Source organism: Phalacrocorax carbo, chromosome 3 (assembly GCF_963921805.1).
Source record: "Phalacrocorax carbo chromosome 3, bPhaCar2.1, whole genome shotgun sequence".
In the NCBI taxonomy this organism is placed as follows: Eukaryota; Metazoa; Chordata; class Aves; order Suliformes; family Phalacrocoracidae; genus Phalacrocorax; species Phalacrocorax carbo.
Genome location: NC_087515.1, coordinates 46,468,154 through 46,487,005, shown reverse-complemented (window position 1 = coordinate 46,487,005; position 18,852 = coordinate 46,468,154). Strand labels below are relative to the sequence as shown.

The 18,852-nt window shown below is 47.7% G+C and overlaps 1 protein-coding gene across 1 annotated transcript; it reads left to right on the top strand.

The window, feature by feature from the left end:
- Positions 1–2,983: 2,983 nt before the first annotated feature.
- Positions 2,984–13,522, top strand: LAMP5 (lysosomal associated membrane protein family member 5). The gene is made up of 6 exons (XM_064446787.1): positions 2,984–3,262; positions 3,549–3,721; positions 3,942–4,073; positions 4,158–4,263; positions 5,641–5,829; positions 12,313–13,522. Exons 1-6 carry the CDS (start codon positions 3,223–3,225, stop codon positions 12,489–12,491), a joined length of 819 nt encoding a protein of 272 aa, XP_064302857.1. The 5' UTR covers positions 2,984–3,222; the 3' UTR covers positions 12,492–13,522.
- The last annotated feature ends 5,330 nt before the right edge of the window (positions 13,523–18,852 follow it).

The window sequence follows — 18,852 nt, the reverse complement described above, 5'->3', positions numbered from 1 at the left end:
TATCAAGTCAGAGAGAAAATATGCTTCTGTGAAACCATGGAGCTGGGTAGCCTCAGCTTCCAGGCTTAGCTCCCATATTTCATCCAGTGACAATTTAGCATAAAAAGCAGTCAGTAATTTGAAATTAAGTGATTAATTTTGTCAGCTAAGTATTTTGAAATACTGTTTAAGTAGTATTTGATTCAAAAATTATTTGAAGTTTGGCCGCTAATGTAATGAGGTGAGAAATTCCATTGAGATGAAATAGGCTAATCAATTTGAACATTGATACTGAGTTAAAGCAGTTTAAAATGTCATTCTCCACTGGGGTGATGGATTCCACTTCAGTGAAATTTCATCAAGGGAAGTGGCAGATTCTCCCTCTCTGAATCTCTTTAATATAAATTCAGCAGTGCTGTGATGGTGAGGGTCATGACACCCTGGCCTCACCGGCAGCCCTCTACTCATTCACTTCCACTAATTTGGGGGTTGGTCATTAACTTGACTGTTTCCAAATGGGTGTCTGTTTAACCCCAGCCCCACTTGAGTGCAGTCAAACTGCATTGCCAGAGACCCAAAATACCCTTCAGGAGATGATTTCCTTGCAGAGTCTGCACGCTGTTGCCCACGGGCTGCCTGTGAAACTGGCTGCCAGAGGCAGGCACATCCCAGAGCCGCTCGGGCAGAAAACCCTGCTCCCAGGGATGCGCCACCGTGGTCCAAGCACCGCAGCCTCCCTGCTGCATGCTCCTTGCAAGGAGGCTGGTAAGAGTTCTTGCTGTCTGGTAGCTGGGGGGGTAGCAAGGGGGATTCAGCCTTCTAGGATACACAGGCAGTCCCCATAGCTGGGGGTAAGGGCAGGTTGCAGGTGATCCAATCTGGGACAACAAATCCGTCCCGGTCACAGAACTTCAGGTCAGCTCATGCTGAACTGGCTTCCTCAGGTGAGACCGTTCTGTCAAGGTTTTGGGGCTTTCTTGGTGTTAGGAGATCTTAGGCCTTTCACTTTTTTGCCATGGAGAGCAGGGTGAACACAGCTCTGCAGGCTGGGAGTGAGGATTGTCACTTAAACTGAGGGCTTTTTTGTTGCACTGTGCAGCTGGTGGGTGCTGGGAGAGCATGGTTCTATGCTGCGGGGCACAGGGAGCTGTGGGTCGGGCTTGCCCCATCTCTAAAACAGCTGCTCTCTCCCAGCTGCTCCCTGTGGTACCCTCCTACACAGGCTGGATGCGGGAGCAGCTGCTCAGGACCATAGATGTCCTTGGAAGCTTAGAAACCTCAAAAATTTGGAAATTAAATAAGGGGCTAGAGGAGGAAATAGAGACTAGTTAAATACTGAGGTCATCAGTGAAAGATCTGAGGAAGCCAGGCATTAATATCACACAAATACAGTCTGTTGCAGTGGAAGAGTCCATATAGAAGAATTTTTTTTCTTTTATATAGTCCCCTGAAACTATTATCTGTAGATTAATCCTGTATCACTACTGACACAGGTCTGGCTCTATTTTGGGGGGCAGGAATGACTATCATGAAACAGGAGAGAGAGGAAATGGCCAGAATATAATATTTAATACGTACAGCAAGCAGAAAAGGAATTTGAACAGAATAGTTACAAAAATCAGTATGTTCCTTCAGTATCTGCTTTTATTTTTAAAGAGCTATTTCCTAACAAGAAAGCCCCCCTTCTGCAGGTGCGCTCTGGCAGAGGAAGGGCAGCTTCCCAGGGTCAGCTGCCCACAATCAAAACTCACCTTGCAATACCTCGCTTTGCAAAACCCTGACTGTTTCCAGAGTCCTCTTCCTGAACTAGAAATGCGAATTGCTAGTGAATCCGTGTAACGCCACATAGCTGTTGTCCTTTTGGCTTTTTATGAAAGAAAAAAAAAAATATATCTATGAAGGACCGTAAAACTCCCGATCAGAGGAGGAAAAAAATATTTTAGCATTGCATCGCCCAGCACGAGGGAAGGGCACAGCTCCCTCTGTCCCGTCTCCTGCTGGAAGCGTCTCCAGGGGAAACCAGCTGCTCCCCGGGCACTCCGGGCTGGGAAGACGCCTGCTCCTCCCCGGTATTCCCCCTGTGACCGGCCACCCCCCCGGCTTTGAAAGGGGGAAAACACAGGCGTACTTTTAGAGGGAATAAAGGGTATTGCCCAGCTCGGGGCTCCGGCAGCGCTGGTCCCCCCGGGGCGAGCAGGGGGCGGGGCTACGCTGCGCTGCCCTGCCCTGCCCTGCCCGCTCCCCCCCAGCCGCCTGCAGGGCAGGGCTGGGCTGCGCGTTGCTTTTATTCCCCCCGCCTTGCCGCGTGGCGGTGCAAGCGCGGCCGTACCTCTGCGCGCGGCGGGCACAGACCACTCCCGCTCCCGACGGCGTGCCCGCGATCCCCCCTCCAACATGGCTCCCCATCGGCACGGCCTGCGTGGCTTTAGTACACCTTCTCGGTGCTGTCAGGACGGCTCCCGTCGCGACGCGATATGTTTTATGTCACGGCACGTTTCATGGCATGTCGCGACATCGTAAGAACTCCGGTGCGTTGACGACCGTTTATAGAAAAGTACCGGCTTTGCTTCTGACCTTGACACGCAAAAGTAGCCGCGCGTTTCTTTCTAAATTAAAACCCGAAGCGGCCGTTCGCCTTCACCGACACCACTGACGCCCCGCGAGCAGCCGGCGGACTAGATACCGACCCCTCCGCCGTCCCCCGCCGCTGCTCGTTTTGCAGTTCCCTCCCGGGCCAGCACCGAGCGAGAAGAGCGGGCTGCGGGACCCCGGGGGCCGCGGGACCCGGCTGTGTGCTCCGGGTTCGCTGCAGGCGGCGGCACGTCGGGGCGACCCGGCCCCGGGGTGCTCCGGCTCCCTATCTGCCGTAATGCCCGAGAGCCCCTCCGCGGAGGTCGGCGGGGCCCCCCACGCCGGAGGAGTGGGGGGGAAACCCCCCCGCCCTGCCTCCGCGTACGCCCCGTCCCCTCGGCGTGGGCTCCGCCGGCATCTCCCCTCCTCCCTCTTCTCCCCCCTCCTCCCATACACCCACGCAACTCTTCCCCGTCCCTCCTCCCGCCGCTCCGCAGCAGAGTGCTTTTGCAGCCTGTGCGGTTCCTGAGAGAGGTGGTGATTCAGGTCTTTTTTCCTCCTTTGTTTTTTTTTTTAATAAATATTTTTGCTTTTTTTCTTTCTTCCTTTCCTCCGGAGCGGACCTTTGCAGAGGAGCAGCAGCCGCAGACGCACCGGGGCCGAACAGGGAGGATGGCCGGGGGGCGCCTCCCGGGGCTTTTCTTCCTCTTGCGTGAGTCCCGCGGTGGGGAGTCGCGACACGGAGCCCTGTCGCGATGAGGCAGCCGCTGGCGCTGAGATAAGACTCGGCGCTACTAGAGCACCAGTCCTGCTTCGCCGCCACCGGCTGCCCCATCTCCACTGCTCGCTCTATCGCGGCGGGGACGCCCGGTCGCGACAGGGGAGCGAGCTTACTCCAGCGGGCTGGGGTGTTCGTGGGGGGCTGTTAAGGTAGCCGGGGGAGGCTTAAGGCGACAGGCCCTGGGCGCTGCCGCCGCTGAGCGCCTCTCTGCCCGCAGACGCCGCGGCTCGCCTGGCTGCCGAGCAAGAAGTTGAAAATCTCTCCGGGCTCTCCCCTAACCCCGAAAAGGACATTTTCGTGGTGCGGGAAAACCGGACGACGTGTCTGATGGCGGAATTCGCCGCCAAGTTCATCGTCCCCTACGACGTGTGGGCCAGCAACTACGTGGATGTGAGTGGGGTCCGGGGGACGGCCGGGACTCGGGTTGGCAGAGCTGCAGTCGCGGAGCCGCTGCACGTTGTCACGGCAGGGCCAGTGCTGGGTGGGGGGGGGGGAAGCCCGCCGGTACTTTTGGGAAGTCCTTTATCCCCTCCGAGGATATTCAGCCGGGCCTGTGGGCGTACGGGGGGACCCCGGGGCCTCCCCCCTGAGCCCCGCTCCCCGTTTCCAGCTGATCACAGAGCAAGCTGATATCCCGCTGTCGCGAGGTGCTGAGATGAAGGGCAAGTGCGGCACCAACGAGTCGGAGCTGGAGATCTCCTGGCTGGAGCAAGCGTACACCCTCAAACTGTTCTTCTTGAAGGTACGGGGCTCCCCTGCCCACCCGGGAGCTGGGGGTGCACGGTGGTATTGCTGGGGTCCTCACCAGCCCTCTCTGTCTCGGCAGGAGGGGCACAACACGTCCCGGGGGCAGGAGGCTTTCTGGAGCCTCAGCCGGATCCAGTTCACCTATGACACCTCCGAGCGCACATACTTCAAGGACGCTGTCAGCCGTAAGCGCTCTGGGGGGATAGGGTCCCCAGATCCCTGGGGTCTGGGGAGTGTGGAGCTGGGAGAGGGGGAGACAGACACCCCATGGGCTAGGCACCTAAATGCAGTTTAATGGGGAAAAAAGAAACACCAAACTTGCCCTACAAAGCTGGGACCAGGTGCCGGTTTAAAACCAGCATATTAATATTTTTTTCCCCTTTTTATTTTCATTTCTTGTTTTTAATCACTGCAGTGGCCGTGGGAGGGAGAGCCCAACCTCCGCCTGTTTGCTGTACTGCCCTGGGCTCTCCTGGCGGGACCCAGGGGCCCGAGGGGGTGGGCAGTGGGGTGGGGGTCCACCTGGTTTGGGAAAATCTGTCTCCATTCCTGTGGGAGATATTTTTTAAGGTTAATTATCTCCTTGGTTCTGTTGATGATTGAATAAGTAGGAAAGGAGCAGTTTCCCAAGGTAGTGATGAGATTGACATCAATATCCATACCCCTGTGTGCCTCCGCACCCAACAGCCTCCTCTTTTCTTGCTGTGTTTCCTTTCTTTTAGCTTTAATTTTGAGGGTTTTTTTAATCTTGTTTCTGCTCAGAAGTGAGTTATCTTGCATTGAAAATTGAAATACTGTAATTTGTAAGTCATTCTTCCGCAAGATTTTCAAACTCCAGGGAATGGTGCGTTAAGAGTTTGTGGCATAAGACACCCTGGCTGTGGAGCTGTTTTTCCTACTGGTGTTACTACTGTCTGTCCCCGAAACACATTGGTGGCTGTGCCTCATCACCCTTTGCAAATGTGAAACACTGATTGCCTTTCTGTGCTGCTGGAGGGGAACAAAGGGCTGCAGAAGAGCGGGAGGTGGAAGGCATTCCTTGTTCCACCTTGCTGAGCCGCTTTCAGCCTTCATTTATAGAACAAGCTCGTTGTCATGGGAAAATACTTTCTCATAATCTATACTTGCATTAAATGGTCATGTTGTATTTTCAGGAAAGGTGTTATGCCCTGTTTTGCTATGTCATGAGGTCCCCAAATTGCATTGCTCCTTCTCACCTGAATTCAGAGCCCAAGTGCAGCTGCAAGAATTGCTGTTTCCTGAATGTAGGGAGTAGGAGCACTGTCCGAGGCTGAAACCTGCATATACTTAAATGGAAACCATTCCTCTGACTTTATGGACAGGCAACCCCAGTGCAGAAACTGCCCTAGCTATGTGGCGGTGTCATATGAAAGCATGGTCCCACCCCAGGAGAAAATGCGGCTTTAAGAGCAGCAGAGCGTGCGGCCACAGCATTGCACACCACCTGCATACCCTTGTGTTCAGTTCATTAGGTTTGCTCATAGTCCCATCGGTCCCCCAGAGATGGGACCTGATCTCTGCTCTTTCTGCCCCTTGGCCAGCTGGGAAGCACACAGCCAGCTCACACCGGCTCTCTGCCCTGGTCACCCCAGCTGGGAAGTCCTATGAGTGCCAGGCGCAGCAGACCATCTCCCTCATCTCCAGCGACCACCAGAAGTCTGTGCAGCTCTTGCTGTCGGAAGTGCGCATCCAGCCCTTTGACATCACTGCGGATTTTACCTTCAGTGAAGGTAAGGTGCAGGGCAAAGGCATGTCCTTCATCCCTGAGATGCTCACGCTGCCAAGGCCTTTGGGGGTGTCGCAATGTACTGAAGGAATTTGGATCCCACCTTTATCAGAGCACCTTCCCCTCCTTAGAGCGGGTTGTTGGTGCTCCCTTCAGACCCTCCAATCCATTCCCTGCCTCTGTGGTCCCCCAAAAGCATTTACAAATTCATCCCACCACTATTTGGTCAAAACACAGGCTATCATTGCATGTACGTTGGCTTCTGTAAGGACTCATCTAGCTAGATGGCCAGCAAGCCCCAGAACTGCTTGGTCCTTGGGGAGCCCTGCAAGTCATTAGTGTCTCCTCTGCAGCATGAAAGGTGCTTCAGTACAGTTCCAGTGGGTTTTTAGGGCCACAGCACACTGAGGAAAGCTTGGGGCTGCGGTGTGAGGAAATACTTGAAACGCATGTTTCTGGCCTCAGATTGATTAATGCTCATTACCAGGGTGAAGGAGGCCTAATGGGGACTTCAGTGAGGCACCTCACATGCCAAACACAGGACACTGTTCCTCATCTTGCATTTGTTTAACATTAATTGTGGATAAAAGAAAATGTGAGTTAACACATGCTGTTGGTATCAAAGGGTTGTACTGAAGTCAGAAGTAATACTGCCATGGGGCAGAATTCCTGCAGATTTTGCCTTCTCTTATCCTGAGGAACCCGTGGTGCTCCTCCTCCCTGACTTCCCCATGCCTTTTCCATCAGGTTGAGTGAGGGAGTGTAAACATGATCACCTGAATTAGGGCTTTGAGATAAGTCCCCTTTTTATAGTACCATCTCAGCAAATTAGTTAATTCCATTATTATAACAAGATGCAAATAAAATTTGTAATAGCCAAATCTTTTAATAACGAGCTTAGAAAATGGTGGTGTTATTCTCAAGCCTAGCATTAAAAATATGGGGCTCTATTATTTTGCTCATGGGGAAATACTTTAGAACACAATAAAAAACCAGCACTGACTACAGAGCCAAGCACTTACGCTCGTGACTCACACTCCTCTAACTGATGTAGTAAATACATGCTGTTATGTACACTGGCTCTGGCAGAGCTCTGCATGGATGAATTACTCACGGCAAGGCCAGTGTAGTATGGAGTAGGTTTCATCCGTGGGCAGAAATAAATCTTCTTTCCTATCGAAGTAGTACCACATTTTGCATAGGCTACAGGGAGAAAAGGCATAATTTCGTAGTTTCCTATCGTTTTTGTTGGCACATTATTTTCATCCTCTCCCTCCTCCTGTGGATTCAGGCTTCCTACACTCAGGGTTTGGCTGGGCAGACCTTGGAGGCTAAGAAGAACATATCTAAAATACGCAAGTCTGGGTTCAGTTTTAGCGGTTGTGCCTCTGTGATACCAAACTTGCAAAGTTCGAGAGCTCACAGTTGAAACAACCGAACTCAGCACTCATTGCCAAAGGGGACTACCTGCCTTTTTCATGATATGCTCTTTTGTTACGAGTCATAAATTTGGGTTTTTTTTTACTTTGTTGTAGTTTCTTCTTTTTTAAATCCAGGACAGGAGGAGACACCAGTTGGTTTAGCAATCGTTAAACACGGGTGAGGAATTCCTCCTTCTGAGGAATGCACCATTTCTTTCTGTGTCAAGCTTTCTGGTTTTTGGTGTTGCTTTTGTTATTCAATGACACTTCTTTTTATTTAATTCCACTGGAAGTTAGATAGCAAAGAGTACCTGGAGAGGATGGTCAGAAATGCCCGAGAGGTCATTTATCAGGGAAGCTTCGCACAGGGCTCTGCCACTTCTCCCAGCAGCACATCCCCACCAGCCCTGCGGACCAGCATGTCCTTGGCACATGCATGGCAAAACATGATCCTTTGTGGGGTCTGGGAATCGCTGCCAATCTCAAATTACAGTAATTAGCCTTCTCCTTTTTGGTTCATTAACTTCCCATTAGGTAAAATTCCTATTAATTATGAACAAGCTACAGAACATTTTAAAATATTTTAGAATAGAGAGACCTGCTAAAGCAGAAGGATCGCTTGAGACACAGGAGGGTCAGGGCCCTTTTACCACAGAGAAATGGGGGGAAAGGTTTTGTCATTAGTCCTGACACTGTCCTCTGTAGCCTGCATTGAAAAACTTGTAGGGGGTGATTGGATTGCTTTTATTTTTTTGAATGCTTAAACTCATGTGCTAGAATATCCTTTTTTTTTTAAGACCTTGCTTTTAACCCTCACAAATACATACATATACAGTTATAAATATACATAAATAGGTGTATTTACCTCTTTCAATACAGAAGCAGCAGAACATTTTCTTCATTCAGAGCTTGGGAAATTTTTTTTTTTAATAGGGAAATTGTGTGTACATTTTTCAACTTAAAAGATCAGAAAGAAAAGAGCTGGATCAAGAGGGTGCAAGGAGAAGATTTAAATTGGCAAAAGAACACCACAGAAGTTGTCAGCTCTTTTGCTTTTAATCCAAATAACGTAAAATACTACTACAAAGGGGTACAAAGGCTGAGAATTAGGGGCCAGGATCCTGGGAGGTCTCATGTCCCTCTGAGCCACCCCAAACAAGGGCCATATTTTTCTCAAGGGTCCTTGGCACCAAGTAGCTCCTCTTTGCAAGGTATGCAGCCACATTTAAAACAGCGCCCAGTCTTTGTTGTTGTTGTTTTTTTAATTCCTTTTCAAGCTAATCACTTATAAACGCCTATCTCCAAATCTCAAAAATCCATCCTACCTTGCCAGACACAACTGGGCTGTTTTCCCATCCCTTTGGACAGCCCCTGCACTGGTCCTCAGGCTTGTGGCTGTGGCTGCAGAAACTGCTGATTTTTTTTTGCCGTGCTGCTATTGGTTCCGCAGAAGGATGCTGAAACAAAGAAATGGGCCTGTTGGCTGGTTTCGTAGCCTAGTACTGAAACTGGACGAGCACTCACCATAGAAACCGTGGTGATATGTGAGGCTGGGTGCTGCATGGTGTCGGAAAAAGCACAGCACAAAAGAACAATGAGGAACGTACCTAAATGCCTCCTTTGTATCCACTCACAGTCTTTGTTTGACAGGGCCAGAACTGGGCTGTGGGGTGGCACCTCTCTGGCAGAGGGCTGACCCCTTTGGGTTCGGGATGCAGCAAAACTCCTAGCATCACCTGAACGTTTCATGTAGTTAAAATTTGCCAGGGACTTTTTTGCTTTCCTGTACTGAGGGTAAACTCCAGCGATTTGGGCAAATGCTGAGATTCCTGTGACCTGAAACAAAATACTCAGGAAAATTTGGTGGGAAGGGCTGCTTTCCTGCAGAAGGCATTGATTTAAAATACATAGTGGTTCCTAGTGCGATGGCGTGTCATTTGTCGTGCATCAACCAGCCCACCTGCCCGCACTGTGCTTAATGGGGCTGAGTGAGTTTGTGTCTGCCTTGGGCTTTATGCAAACCCTTCTCCCCTCCAGCTCTCCCTTTGCATTTTCCTTTGTTGATAGACCAGGAATGATACCTGTTACCTGCTTCCCCGTGGTGTTGTGGGCCTCAGTGCCTATGCAATGCTTCGAAATCTTGGGGTGAAAAATGCAGTTGAAGTATGCTGTTACAAATGTGAAAATATTTTTGTTGTAGAATGATGTGTTTTAACACTGTATGAATGTTAAAATACAAAATTTATCCTCCTAGCAGTCAGCATGTGGAGAGCCTTAGATCCTCTGCAAATGTGTTCATGCTTTGCACTTGTCTGCGGCTCTGCTGGGTCCCCCACAGACCCATTCCCATTCCTCCTATGCTCTTCGAAGAGCACAGACTTTGGCGATCTGCTCCAAAAGGAGAAAATGGATGTGTCTGGCGAGGAGAAGGTGTTGGTAAGGCAGGAGGTGGCTGCTCTCCAAGGCTGCCTTTACTGCCAGGGCAGAGCGCTTTCTGCCTGGGGAAGTGCACCAGGGTACAGCAGTGCGGTTTGTGGGGATGCTGCTGGAGACTGCCAGCTTTGCTTTGATTACTTTTTTCTTTTTCCCTGTGGGCTTTTTTTTTTTTTTCTTTTAATCCTGTTTTAAAAGTGTCAGGATAAAGAACTGCCTTCCTTGGCTGCTTGCAAGAATTGACACCTTTTTGAGTTGAGACTCAGACACTTACATACAGCTGTGGCTTTCTGTGGACACCAGAGTTTTGGCCTCTTGCACATTTTGTGCTCTGCAGCCAGTTTGCTTTGGCAAAAGCTGGGGATTCAAATATTGCAAACAGGTGTGTTAGAGTTGGGTTAGTTGGGTTAGTCCTCTGCATCGCAGCACTGGTGCTTTTAGCTTTGCCATCTTCACTGGCTGCAGACCCCCACGTCACCCCATTCTGCAAACGCAGCATCATTCTTGTTTAAGGAAAGGCTCATGGGCAAACCTGCTGTGTTTGAGCACAGGTGAATGCCCTCAGCTGGGATTACAGCAGGCTTGTTTCAATTTTCTGTAGCATAGTTTAAACCACTTTCAAAGCAAAAATTAGTGCCCACAGGAGGAGATTGCAGTGTCTAGAGTGAAACACTGCTAATTGGCACATCAACACACCCTGGCTCGTCGGGCTGTCTGCAGCTGCATGCTGAGTATGCAGGAGCTCCTCCAGCACGGATCCTTCCTGTAGGAGGGGTGCTGCTTTGTACCAGCATATGAGCAGGCAGGTACGGGGGTCAGGGCACTCCTGGCCTCACGGCACCGCCCATGTGTGGCTTTTCCCGCAGTCAGGTCTGGGGATGCCAACCTGCCACTGTGTCTCTACCTTGGCGCTGTGAGTCTGGTCAGGCCTTAGCACCCTGAACCGGGAAGAATTTCGTAAAGCTCTAGAAGTCCAATTTTGGGAGCTAAATAATAATCAGGGCTTATTTTGCCTTTCTCCTTAATACAAACAAACAAAACCCCTGCATTGCAGCAATTGCTGAATCGCCTGTACCACAGTCCTGGTGATTAATCACTCCTCTGGTGAAACAGTGAGCAACTGGAACGGAGAAGGACTTTTTTTTTGTTAGACTGCATTTCACTTTTGCTTTTTTTGTTTCACTTCATTTACAGCTCAGAACGTTTCCTGACAGCATTGCCGCAAGCCTGGCACTGGGAGGATGGCTCTGTGCTGGGAGGCAATGGAGCTCCCAGAGGTACCGGCACCACTGGAGATACATCCCTGCTGTCACCTCCTGCCTGAGCCTGGGGGGTCTCTGGGTTTTTCCTGCTCTTTGCCAGATGCTGTTAGATTTGCAGAGCGTTTGCCATTCGTGGATATTGCAGATCTCTGTATCTTGCAATCAGCTGCCTGGGGAACACAACTGGACAGTCTTTAGCGATACAAAGAATTAGTGGTGTCCTTTGTATCTGCTCACCTGACATGCAGCCTTTTTTTCTTTTTTTTAAAGGAATTGCTGTTTTTATTATTCTCAGCACAATTCTTGTACTGTGAAGATGATTATCCAGGGACCAGAGCACTGTCCCTCCTGTACCTATAACCTTTTTCTTTTTTTCCCCCCAGAGTCAATGTTTTTCTTCTTTTTGGTCTGGCAGCCCCATCTCAGCAGCATTGGCTCTGCCTGGCCATCATCATGGATAAGCAGGAGTCCCGCTGGGAAAAAAGTAAACCATGATCCTGTCATTCAGGCCCGCAAGAGGCTCTGGAAGCGTAAGGGAGCTGAATTGGGATTACCAGCGTAACATGTTTCCTAACCTTGGTGGCTGTGCCTTTGCAAACAAAATAGAAATGTGTTTTCCCATTGTGTAGTTATTATTTTCTAGTGGTTTATTAGACTATGACAGAGGCTTGTAGGCAAGAGAGAAAAACACTGGGGAGACTTGTGTTGCTTCTGCTCATCCTTTGTCATATTTGACAAAAAATGTCGGGTGCCAGGATGCTGTTTGACCACAGACACACGTGCTCTGCCAGTGCCGGTAAACTCCCCATGGGGAGCTGACAGAGAGCAGGGAGAGATGCTGTTAGATCTCTGTCAGCTTGTAGATACAGGGGAAAAATCTTTTTAACGATGAGCAGGGTAAGTCTGACGCAGGATTAAAACTTCTGATGTTGAGGTCTCATGATATCGTATTTATAGACTGTATAACTAAATAAACGAAGCAGATGCTCAGCCACAGTCAGGAAACGTGTGCTCTCACTGTCCTGTTCCCAGCAAGGCCATTGCTGTGCTGGTGTGGCAGAGGCCTGAACAGGAGCTTATGGGCACAAAAATGTTTTCTCCCACTGCGCTGGCTGGTTTGATAGATGTTACCTCTCCCTCCAAACGCTGTGTTTTGACTTCGATTTCACTTTCCTCCAAAGCAATTGATTTTCCCCCTGGGACTCTGATGACAGTTGCTGTCCCTCCTTCCTGCTGCAGCTATTTTTGCTGTGAAGGGACCCCCGGTGCAGAGCTGTGACTCCAGGGAGGTCAGCTTGCCTCTGCAGCAAGAATTCAGCTCTGCAGTGCCTCATTCATGTCTCTCCTTCCTTTTCTTTCTTTTCCCTGCAGAGCACAAGTGCCCGGTGGACCAGAGGGAGCAGTTAGAAGAAACCCTGCCTCTGATTTTGGGCCTGATACTGGGGTTGGTTATTGTGATAACCCTCTGCGTTTACCATATCCACCACAAGCTGACAGCCAACCAAGTGCAAATTCCTCGGGACAGATCTCAGTACAAACACATGGGATAGGGGACAGGATCAAGCAGCCCAAATGTTTATCAGGTAGAAAAAGCAAAAGCACTTTTTTCTAAGGTCGGGGAAAGGATATGGAGGGGGTGAGAGATGGTATTCACACCACCTAATAGTGTGTATTTCATGGAGGCACACACATTAAGGTTAGCCTTTAATATAGTCAGGGCAGAGACGTAGCTGTCTCTGTAAGAAGACTCAGAGCATCTGATTTTAGGAGTCTGTCTGTGGCAATAGGTGATATGAATACCTTAAGCAGCTGGGCCGATCATCTGGACACAGAAATGCTTCACATGTCAAAGTTTAACACTTCTGGTTTTGTGGGTTTTTTTAATTTTTTTTTCTTTTTTTTATTCTTCCTTTCCCCCACCCCAGGGACTCTTACCTCCCTGGTGTGCCACTCTTGGCAGTGTTCAGCCCTCTCCATTCACATCTGTGCAGGGAACAGGGCTGGGGGACAGAGCCATTTCACAGACTTCACTAAGGTCCTCTAATGAAGGGACTCCAACCAAATTCCTGAAGTTTGCACTCATGTTTAGGAAAGCATGAAGGCAACACAGGTGTGTTTTGAATTAAAAAAATATATATATACACGTGCCAGAACCTCATGCTGGCATAAACTGGAGTAACTCCAGCACAGCAGATTGCAGCCAGCTGAGGAGCTGACCCCATGCTTGAGGCTGAGTGAAGAAAGTTTGTTTTTGCTTCTTGAGCCACATCTGAACTAAACTTAAAAAAAAATAAAAAAAGAGTATTGATACACAAATCCTAAAGTGCCATGCTACTGCAAGTCAACTGAGAAATGCTTCTGGCTGGACATCCTGCACGTATTGTGATTGTCGTTGAGATGTTACATTGCTACCTGCAACTGGTATTTTCACAACCAAAAAAAAAAAGAAAACAGCAATGTTAAAGTTACTATGCAGATTATTCAGGTATAATCTAATGTAACAGAAAAGAATATAAGGAAACCCTTGAAATCTATCCTTAAATGTAGACCATTTTTAAAATTAATTAAAACATGTACCTATATAATACATGATTTGCCTTGTTATTTTGAAATTATGTAATGCTTCTTACTAACTCCATGATATCTAATGGAATTGGTGCAAAAATACGTAGTCTGAATGGATGTGAAATGTAGGATTTGTTCTAACAGTATTATGGTGCAGGTGGTTAGTGAAGACATGGTGGCGGCTTAGTATTCTGTGATTTGTCAGCTATCTCTAATAGTCTTCTAAGCTCCCAGCTGTTTCTTTCTTACGCGTTTTGTGGGCAGTGGTGCGTTTCACTCTGGTCCTGTCCAGTTCCCACTGAAAGCTTTGACTTCCCTTGGCTCCGGTGTTACTGCAGCAAGAGTTAGTCCAAACCTCGTGTTAGTTTAGGGTATGGAAAATACTTTGCTCTTCTTGAACTGGTTTCACCCAAACAGGGACTCATACAAACTGTCCCCCTTCAGTTTAAGACAGGGTAACAGCCCAAGAAAAACAGTGATTTCAGTGTTGAGAAGTGGAAGAGGAGAAGCTTAACTGCTTTTTGATGCTGCAGCCTCTTCCAAAGTTTATGAGTTTCTTTTGTCGAAGGTGAAAACAAAGGTGGGTGCAGCAAGAGCCTTCCTTTAGTCGTATCTTAACTCCTGGTCTCATTTTGATGTTATGCTCATCTTTTTGTTTTCTCATTTGGATGTAAGAAGCAAAATTATGGCGCTAATGATGCTTGTGGCTTTGCCCTTTTCTTTTAAAACTCCTGTGAAAGTGTCCTGGGCAGGCTTTAGGCTGACCAAGTGCCACTGCCTACAGTGAGCTGATTATTATTTAAAAAAAAAAAAAGAGAAAAGGTTCTTTTAGAGAGAGCCAGAAAAAGCTCCAGGTAGCAGGAGGATGAAGAAAAGGATTACAGGTTCATCCTTAATTGAGAGGGGCCATAGTTATCAGCTTTGTCCTGCCTCGCTCTTGTCTGCCCTCCAGCCAAAAGGGCTCTCCCAGCCAGCTCCCATCAGCCTGGAGCATCTGCTCCTGTATTTGACATCCAAAAAAATAAAACAGAAAAGGAAGCAAACAGCTGAACTACAGCTGCCAAAGGAGTCCCTCCATTGTCATTTGGCTTCTTCATAGCGTGTTTCGGCAAGGTAGCTCTGCAGCTACCTGCAGCAAGCCACTGGTATGGCGTGGTTGTGTGGGTGTGCGGCAGTGGGGCCTGATATGGTGGCAGGATGGGGATGGAAATCGCAGTATATGGGAGATGTCCTGGTCAGTAAGAGGCTGGTCCCCACCCGGCTGGTTTCCTCCTGATGAGTTGCACGTCTTTGGTGTCAGAAGAGGCATATTCTGCTGGTTCAGTTGGGTATAATTAGAGATATAAAATAATTGGGGCCTTGTCTGTGAAAAGTGGGGAAGAGAAGGACTTTGTGGCTGGAAACAAGAAAGAGGATCCTGTTTTTCTCCTGTGCCATGTGTTTCTCTAGGAGAGCCCATCAAGGCTTTTTTTTCCTCCCTCTCCTCACATTCATCAGCACCCATCCCACTGTTTTTCTTTTCTTTCTTGCAAAACTTCCGTTGGTTGTATATCCATTTGGATATAAAAATTTTAAATGGGTGTTATAAAAAAGGGCTACTTCCCTTCCAGTTGCCTTTAGTAGGAACTTTACTAGAGAAAAGGAAATGCACATTGCAGCATTTTTATAAGTATTCTTGATTTTTGACACACCCCACACCCCCCCCAAATTTTTAACCCAATGAAGGGATGACTGTACCAGTAGTGGACGTGCATATCTCAGCTACTTCCCATGATGCCTGAGTGTATCCAGCCTTGTACTGAGGCCAAGGCAGAGCTGGTGGCAGAGGCAAGGGTAGCTGCAAAGTATTCCAAAATATGCAACCAAGCAAAACCTTATGCTCCTTCCTCTTGGCCTTCTGCTTTTGGTTCATGTGATGGCTCCTCACACAAGCAATCAGTGGCAATTCTGTTGGCACTATAGTTTCTTATATTCTGCAGAAATTATGCTTATATTGCAGAGCAGGTTTAGAGGCAGGAAGGATCATCCATAGCTGGCCAAGGGCTTGACAGGTACTTCTCAAAACCAGAGCAGGAGGTGGGAAACCCACTGCTCTGCACCCCTGCAGCGCTTGATGGGCTATGTTTAACCTTTCTTAGCCTCCCTTGTAAGCTACGGTTCAGGGTTTACATGGAGCTGTTTGAAGGCAACAAAATGTGGGGCTTGGCTTAGTGTCACTCCTGGGAGAGGCAGTGGCTGGTGGATGGCCCTGCTGACTGAACATGTGTCTCCAGGCTGGTTTTGGAGCAGCTGGAGTTTGTTGTGTCTTGTTTGTGTAAAGCTGCTGGTTGGTTTGATCCCCTTGCAGGTCATGTTGATGCTTCCCCATTTTCAGAAAGCAAGCAAGACCCACCTGTTGTAACAGGGAGATTCTCTCAAACATCTACTTGTTTTTGAGATGGAAAAAATTTGATAATTTATGGTTGACTTTGCAAACTAATTTTAGTTCAACCTGCAGTGATCCTGTAAGGGCAGTAATAGCAGAGCAGCCCAAGGAAAACATTGTCTTTACTGCTCATAGGAAACCACCCTTGGCTGATCCCACTGCTTGGGCATTGGCCAACGCACTGAGGTGGTGGCAGCGGCCATCTGACGGGAGAACAGCTCCCCAAAGCTGATGCAGCTCTTACAACCCTGTGCCCGTGTCACATGTACTTGCTGCTTTTTGTGTTGGGTGACAAGAGGTTTCCCTTACCTAGCGCTCAGCATCACCTTCAAGCAGAAAGTGTCTGTACGCTATCACAAACAGAGTTGCATGAATACAGTAATTAATTTCTCATTTTTTTCTGAATTAAGATAGAAAATAACTTCTTGTTGAACTGAATTGGTTTTCCTGTCTTTTCTGGGGAAGAAAGGAAATAGAAACCATCATTTCAGCTCAGTGACAGTTTGCATTGTGCCCCAGACTGATGTCTCTTGTTTAAAGAAAAAGTTAAGATGTTGAAAGAAAACCCTTTGAATCTTTTCTTTCCATTCTTTCGCTAACAATTATTTACTGAATTTGATCTGAAGTTTCCATCAATTTAAGCTTTCCAAGCCTATTTCTGAAAAATTATTTACAAGAGAGGTTAAAAAAGCCGTCCAACTCTCTGTCTGCCCATAAAACTACAGCAGCATCTTCAGGATGGCAGCACTTCTGTTGTGATTTTGTTTTATATTTAGCTTTCATTAATCGATGGATTACAACAAGCTAGTTGCAAACTTGAATAGTTTGCTTTATAGATGTTTATGAACATACTAGTAGAAGGTGGATAAATATAAGAAACTGATCAACCTGCTGAGCCTGTACGGACCTGTAATGATTAAGGATGTACTAAACCAGCTGTTAATGACTTACAAAGTACTTAGGATTAGAACTACAAAGTATGTATGACTAGAACTTTAATTATAAATTATTGATGTATTGCCAAGGAGAGGAGTTACCTAGCCAGTAAATGCCCTGGCCTCTGCTACTAAAATTGTGAATATTTGTGAATACTTTTAGAACTGGTGACCTCAGAAAAAGCCATTGCTCCTTAGTGACAGGCGAGAATAAATGTGTTGGAGTAACTGGCCATACACAGAGCTCAGCCTCAGCCGGTGCGGTAGATGAAGATGTCTTCTGGGTGAATGGATGCTCCCAACATCTGGCATCTAAAAAAGTAAAACTAAAGAGTGTATTTTTTTGCTGAGATGCCCAACAAGGGCAAGCCTACACAAGCCCACAAGGGATAGTGGTAGAGGTCTTCTGCAGCATGGACACTGCAGAGACCTGGCTAAGGGCTCGAGAGCCATCAAGTTGCAGGAGACGAGACTTGGGAAGATCCCACAGCAGTTACCAAAGGAACAAATTTGCAGAGAGGGTGATGAACTTGGCTAAGCCAGCTGTGCAGCCCAAGGTAACAGGCTGTGGTTATGCCCTGCTTTTTTGGCTGGCTCTGGCTTTATTTGAAGTCCTGTGGGTGAAAGAGCCAAAGTCAAGCTTTTTTGTTTGGGTTTTTTGAGTGATGGCTAATGCATTTGGAAACATTTACTGATGTCAGCAACCAAAAGTAATGTAAAATGTCATTTATAAGAGTTGATGATGCCTAAGGGAGCAAATAAATAATATTGTAGCCTCATTAGCTGATGGTGCTACTGGGGAGCCTGGGAGGAATGTTTGCACTAGGCATGAGAGCTGAATGGTTATGGCCCAAAAATTAACGATAAGGAAAAAAAGGAATTCTCGGGGGGGGTGGGGGGTAAGGAAAGGACGGTTGAAATGTTTCAGCAGATTTCTGGAGTACATCATATGCGGAACGTCTCAAAATTTTCTGTACTATATAACTGCAATGGCATGTCTGGGTGTTTTTCAAGTGCTGGTGTTGCCAACTCATGTTGAGCCATGAACAATTTTCTTCCTATGTGTAGGGCAAAGTTGCGTGTTTTTCTAACATAAGTGTGTGTGCGCACACATGTGGGGGTGTGTTTGCTGGGGGTGCTCTTGGAATGGCTAATTCATGGTATCTTGGGTTGAAATGGGTATTTCACTAATATTTCTCTGACTACATCATTTGCTTCAGCCTGACAAGCCATACTGGTGATTTCTGCTGTGGGGAAGTTTCTTTTTGTGCATGGAGAAGAGGGGAGGCTGGTGCATGACAAATGGGTGCACCTGGCCCCATCAGGACTGACCGCTTCAGGGGTGGGAAGGTGCCAGAGACAAACAAAGCAGGTCTCCCACATCAAGGTTTTTGCAAAGCCTGATGTTACAGATTTGAATGATTATTTCCCCCATAATTTTTCCCCTCACCTTGGGTTGTTTTTGTTTATTTAGGGTATTTACCTCGTAGGCTGCCTGGTTTGGCCACACCCCATCATGCTGCAAACCTTTGCATGTTCTTCACAGCAAATTAAAGATGGGGGGAGGGTTTGGTCATGTAGGGGCTCTTTTTTCTTCCAACCGTCTGCTCCTTGGTTTTTAGTCTGACATGCTTGGGACAACTGTTTGCCTTTTCTTAATTTTGGGTAGAGGCACAGTCAGACTCTTAAGCTTCTTATTCTTACTCATGTCCTGTAGTTTACCAGAGGTATTTATGCCGTGATTGTGGCATCAACCAGGAGAAAAATATATTGACACTGAGATGTTCTTTTTTTGAGGTCTTAATTCAGAAAATTAGAGCTGGACAGCAGCATTTCACGCTTGTAAATATCTTGAACTAACAAATACAATTAAAAAAGTACAAAACAACCTGTTTTATTGCACCCTTACAGCTACTGACTCCTGACTGGCAGCTTCCCATGGCCGGGGGAGTAGGCATGGGTTTTATTTTGGATCCCCTGGCTTTC

Bases quoted from the DNA above. Each gene is read 5' to 3' on its own strand.
- LAMP5 (XM_064446787.1), top strand. From the start codon at position 3,223: ATGGCCGGGGGGCGCCTCCCGGGGCTTTTCTTCCTCTTGC. The intron at 3,263-3,548 runs GTGAGTCCCGCG...CTCTGCCCGCAG, and splicing joins GGGGCTTTTCTTCCTCTTGC to ACGCCGCGGCTCGCCTGGCT. The intron at 5,830-12,312 runs GTAAGGTGCAGG...TTTTCCCTGCAG, and splicing joins GGATTTTACCTTCAGTGAAG to AGCACAAGTGCCCGGTGGAC.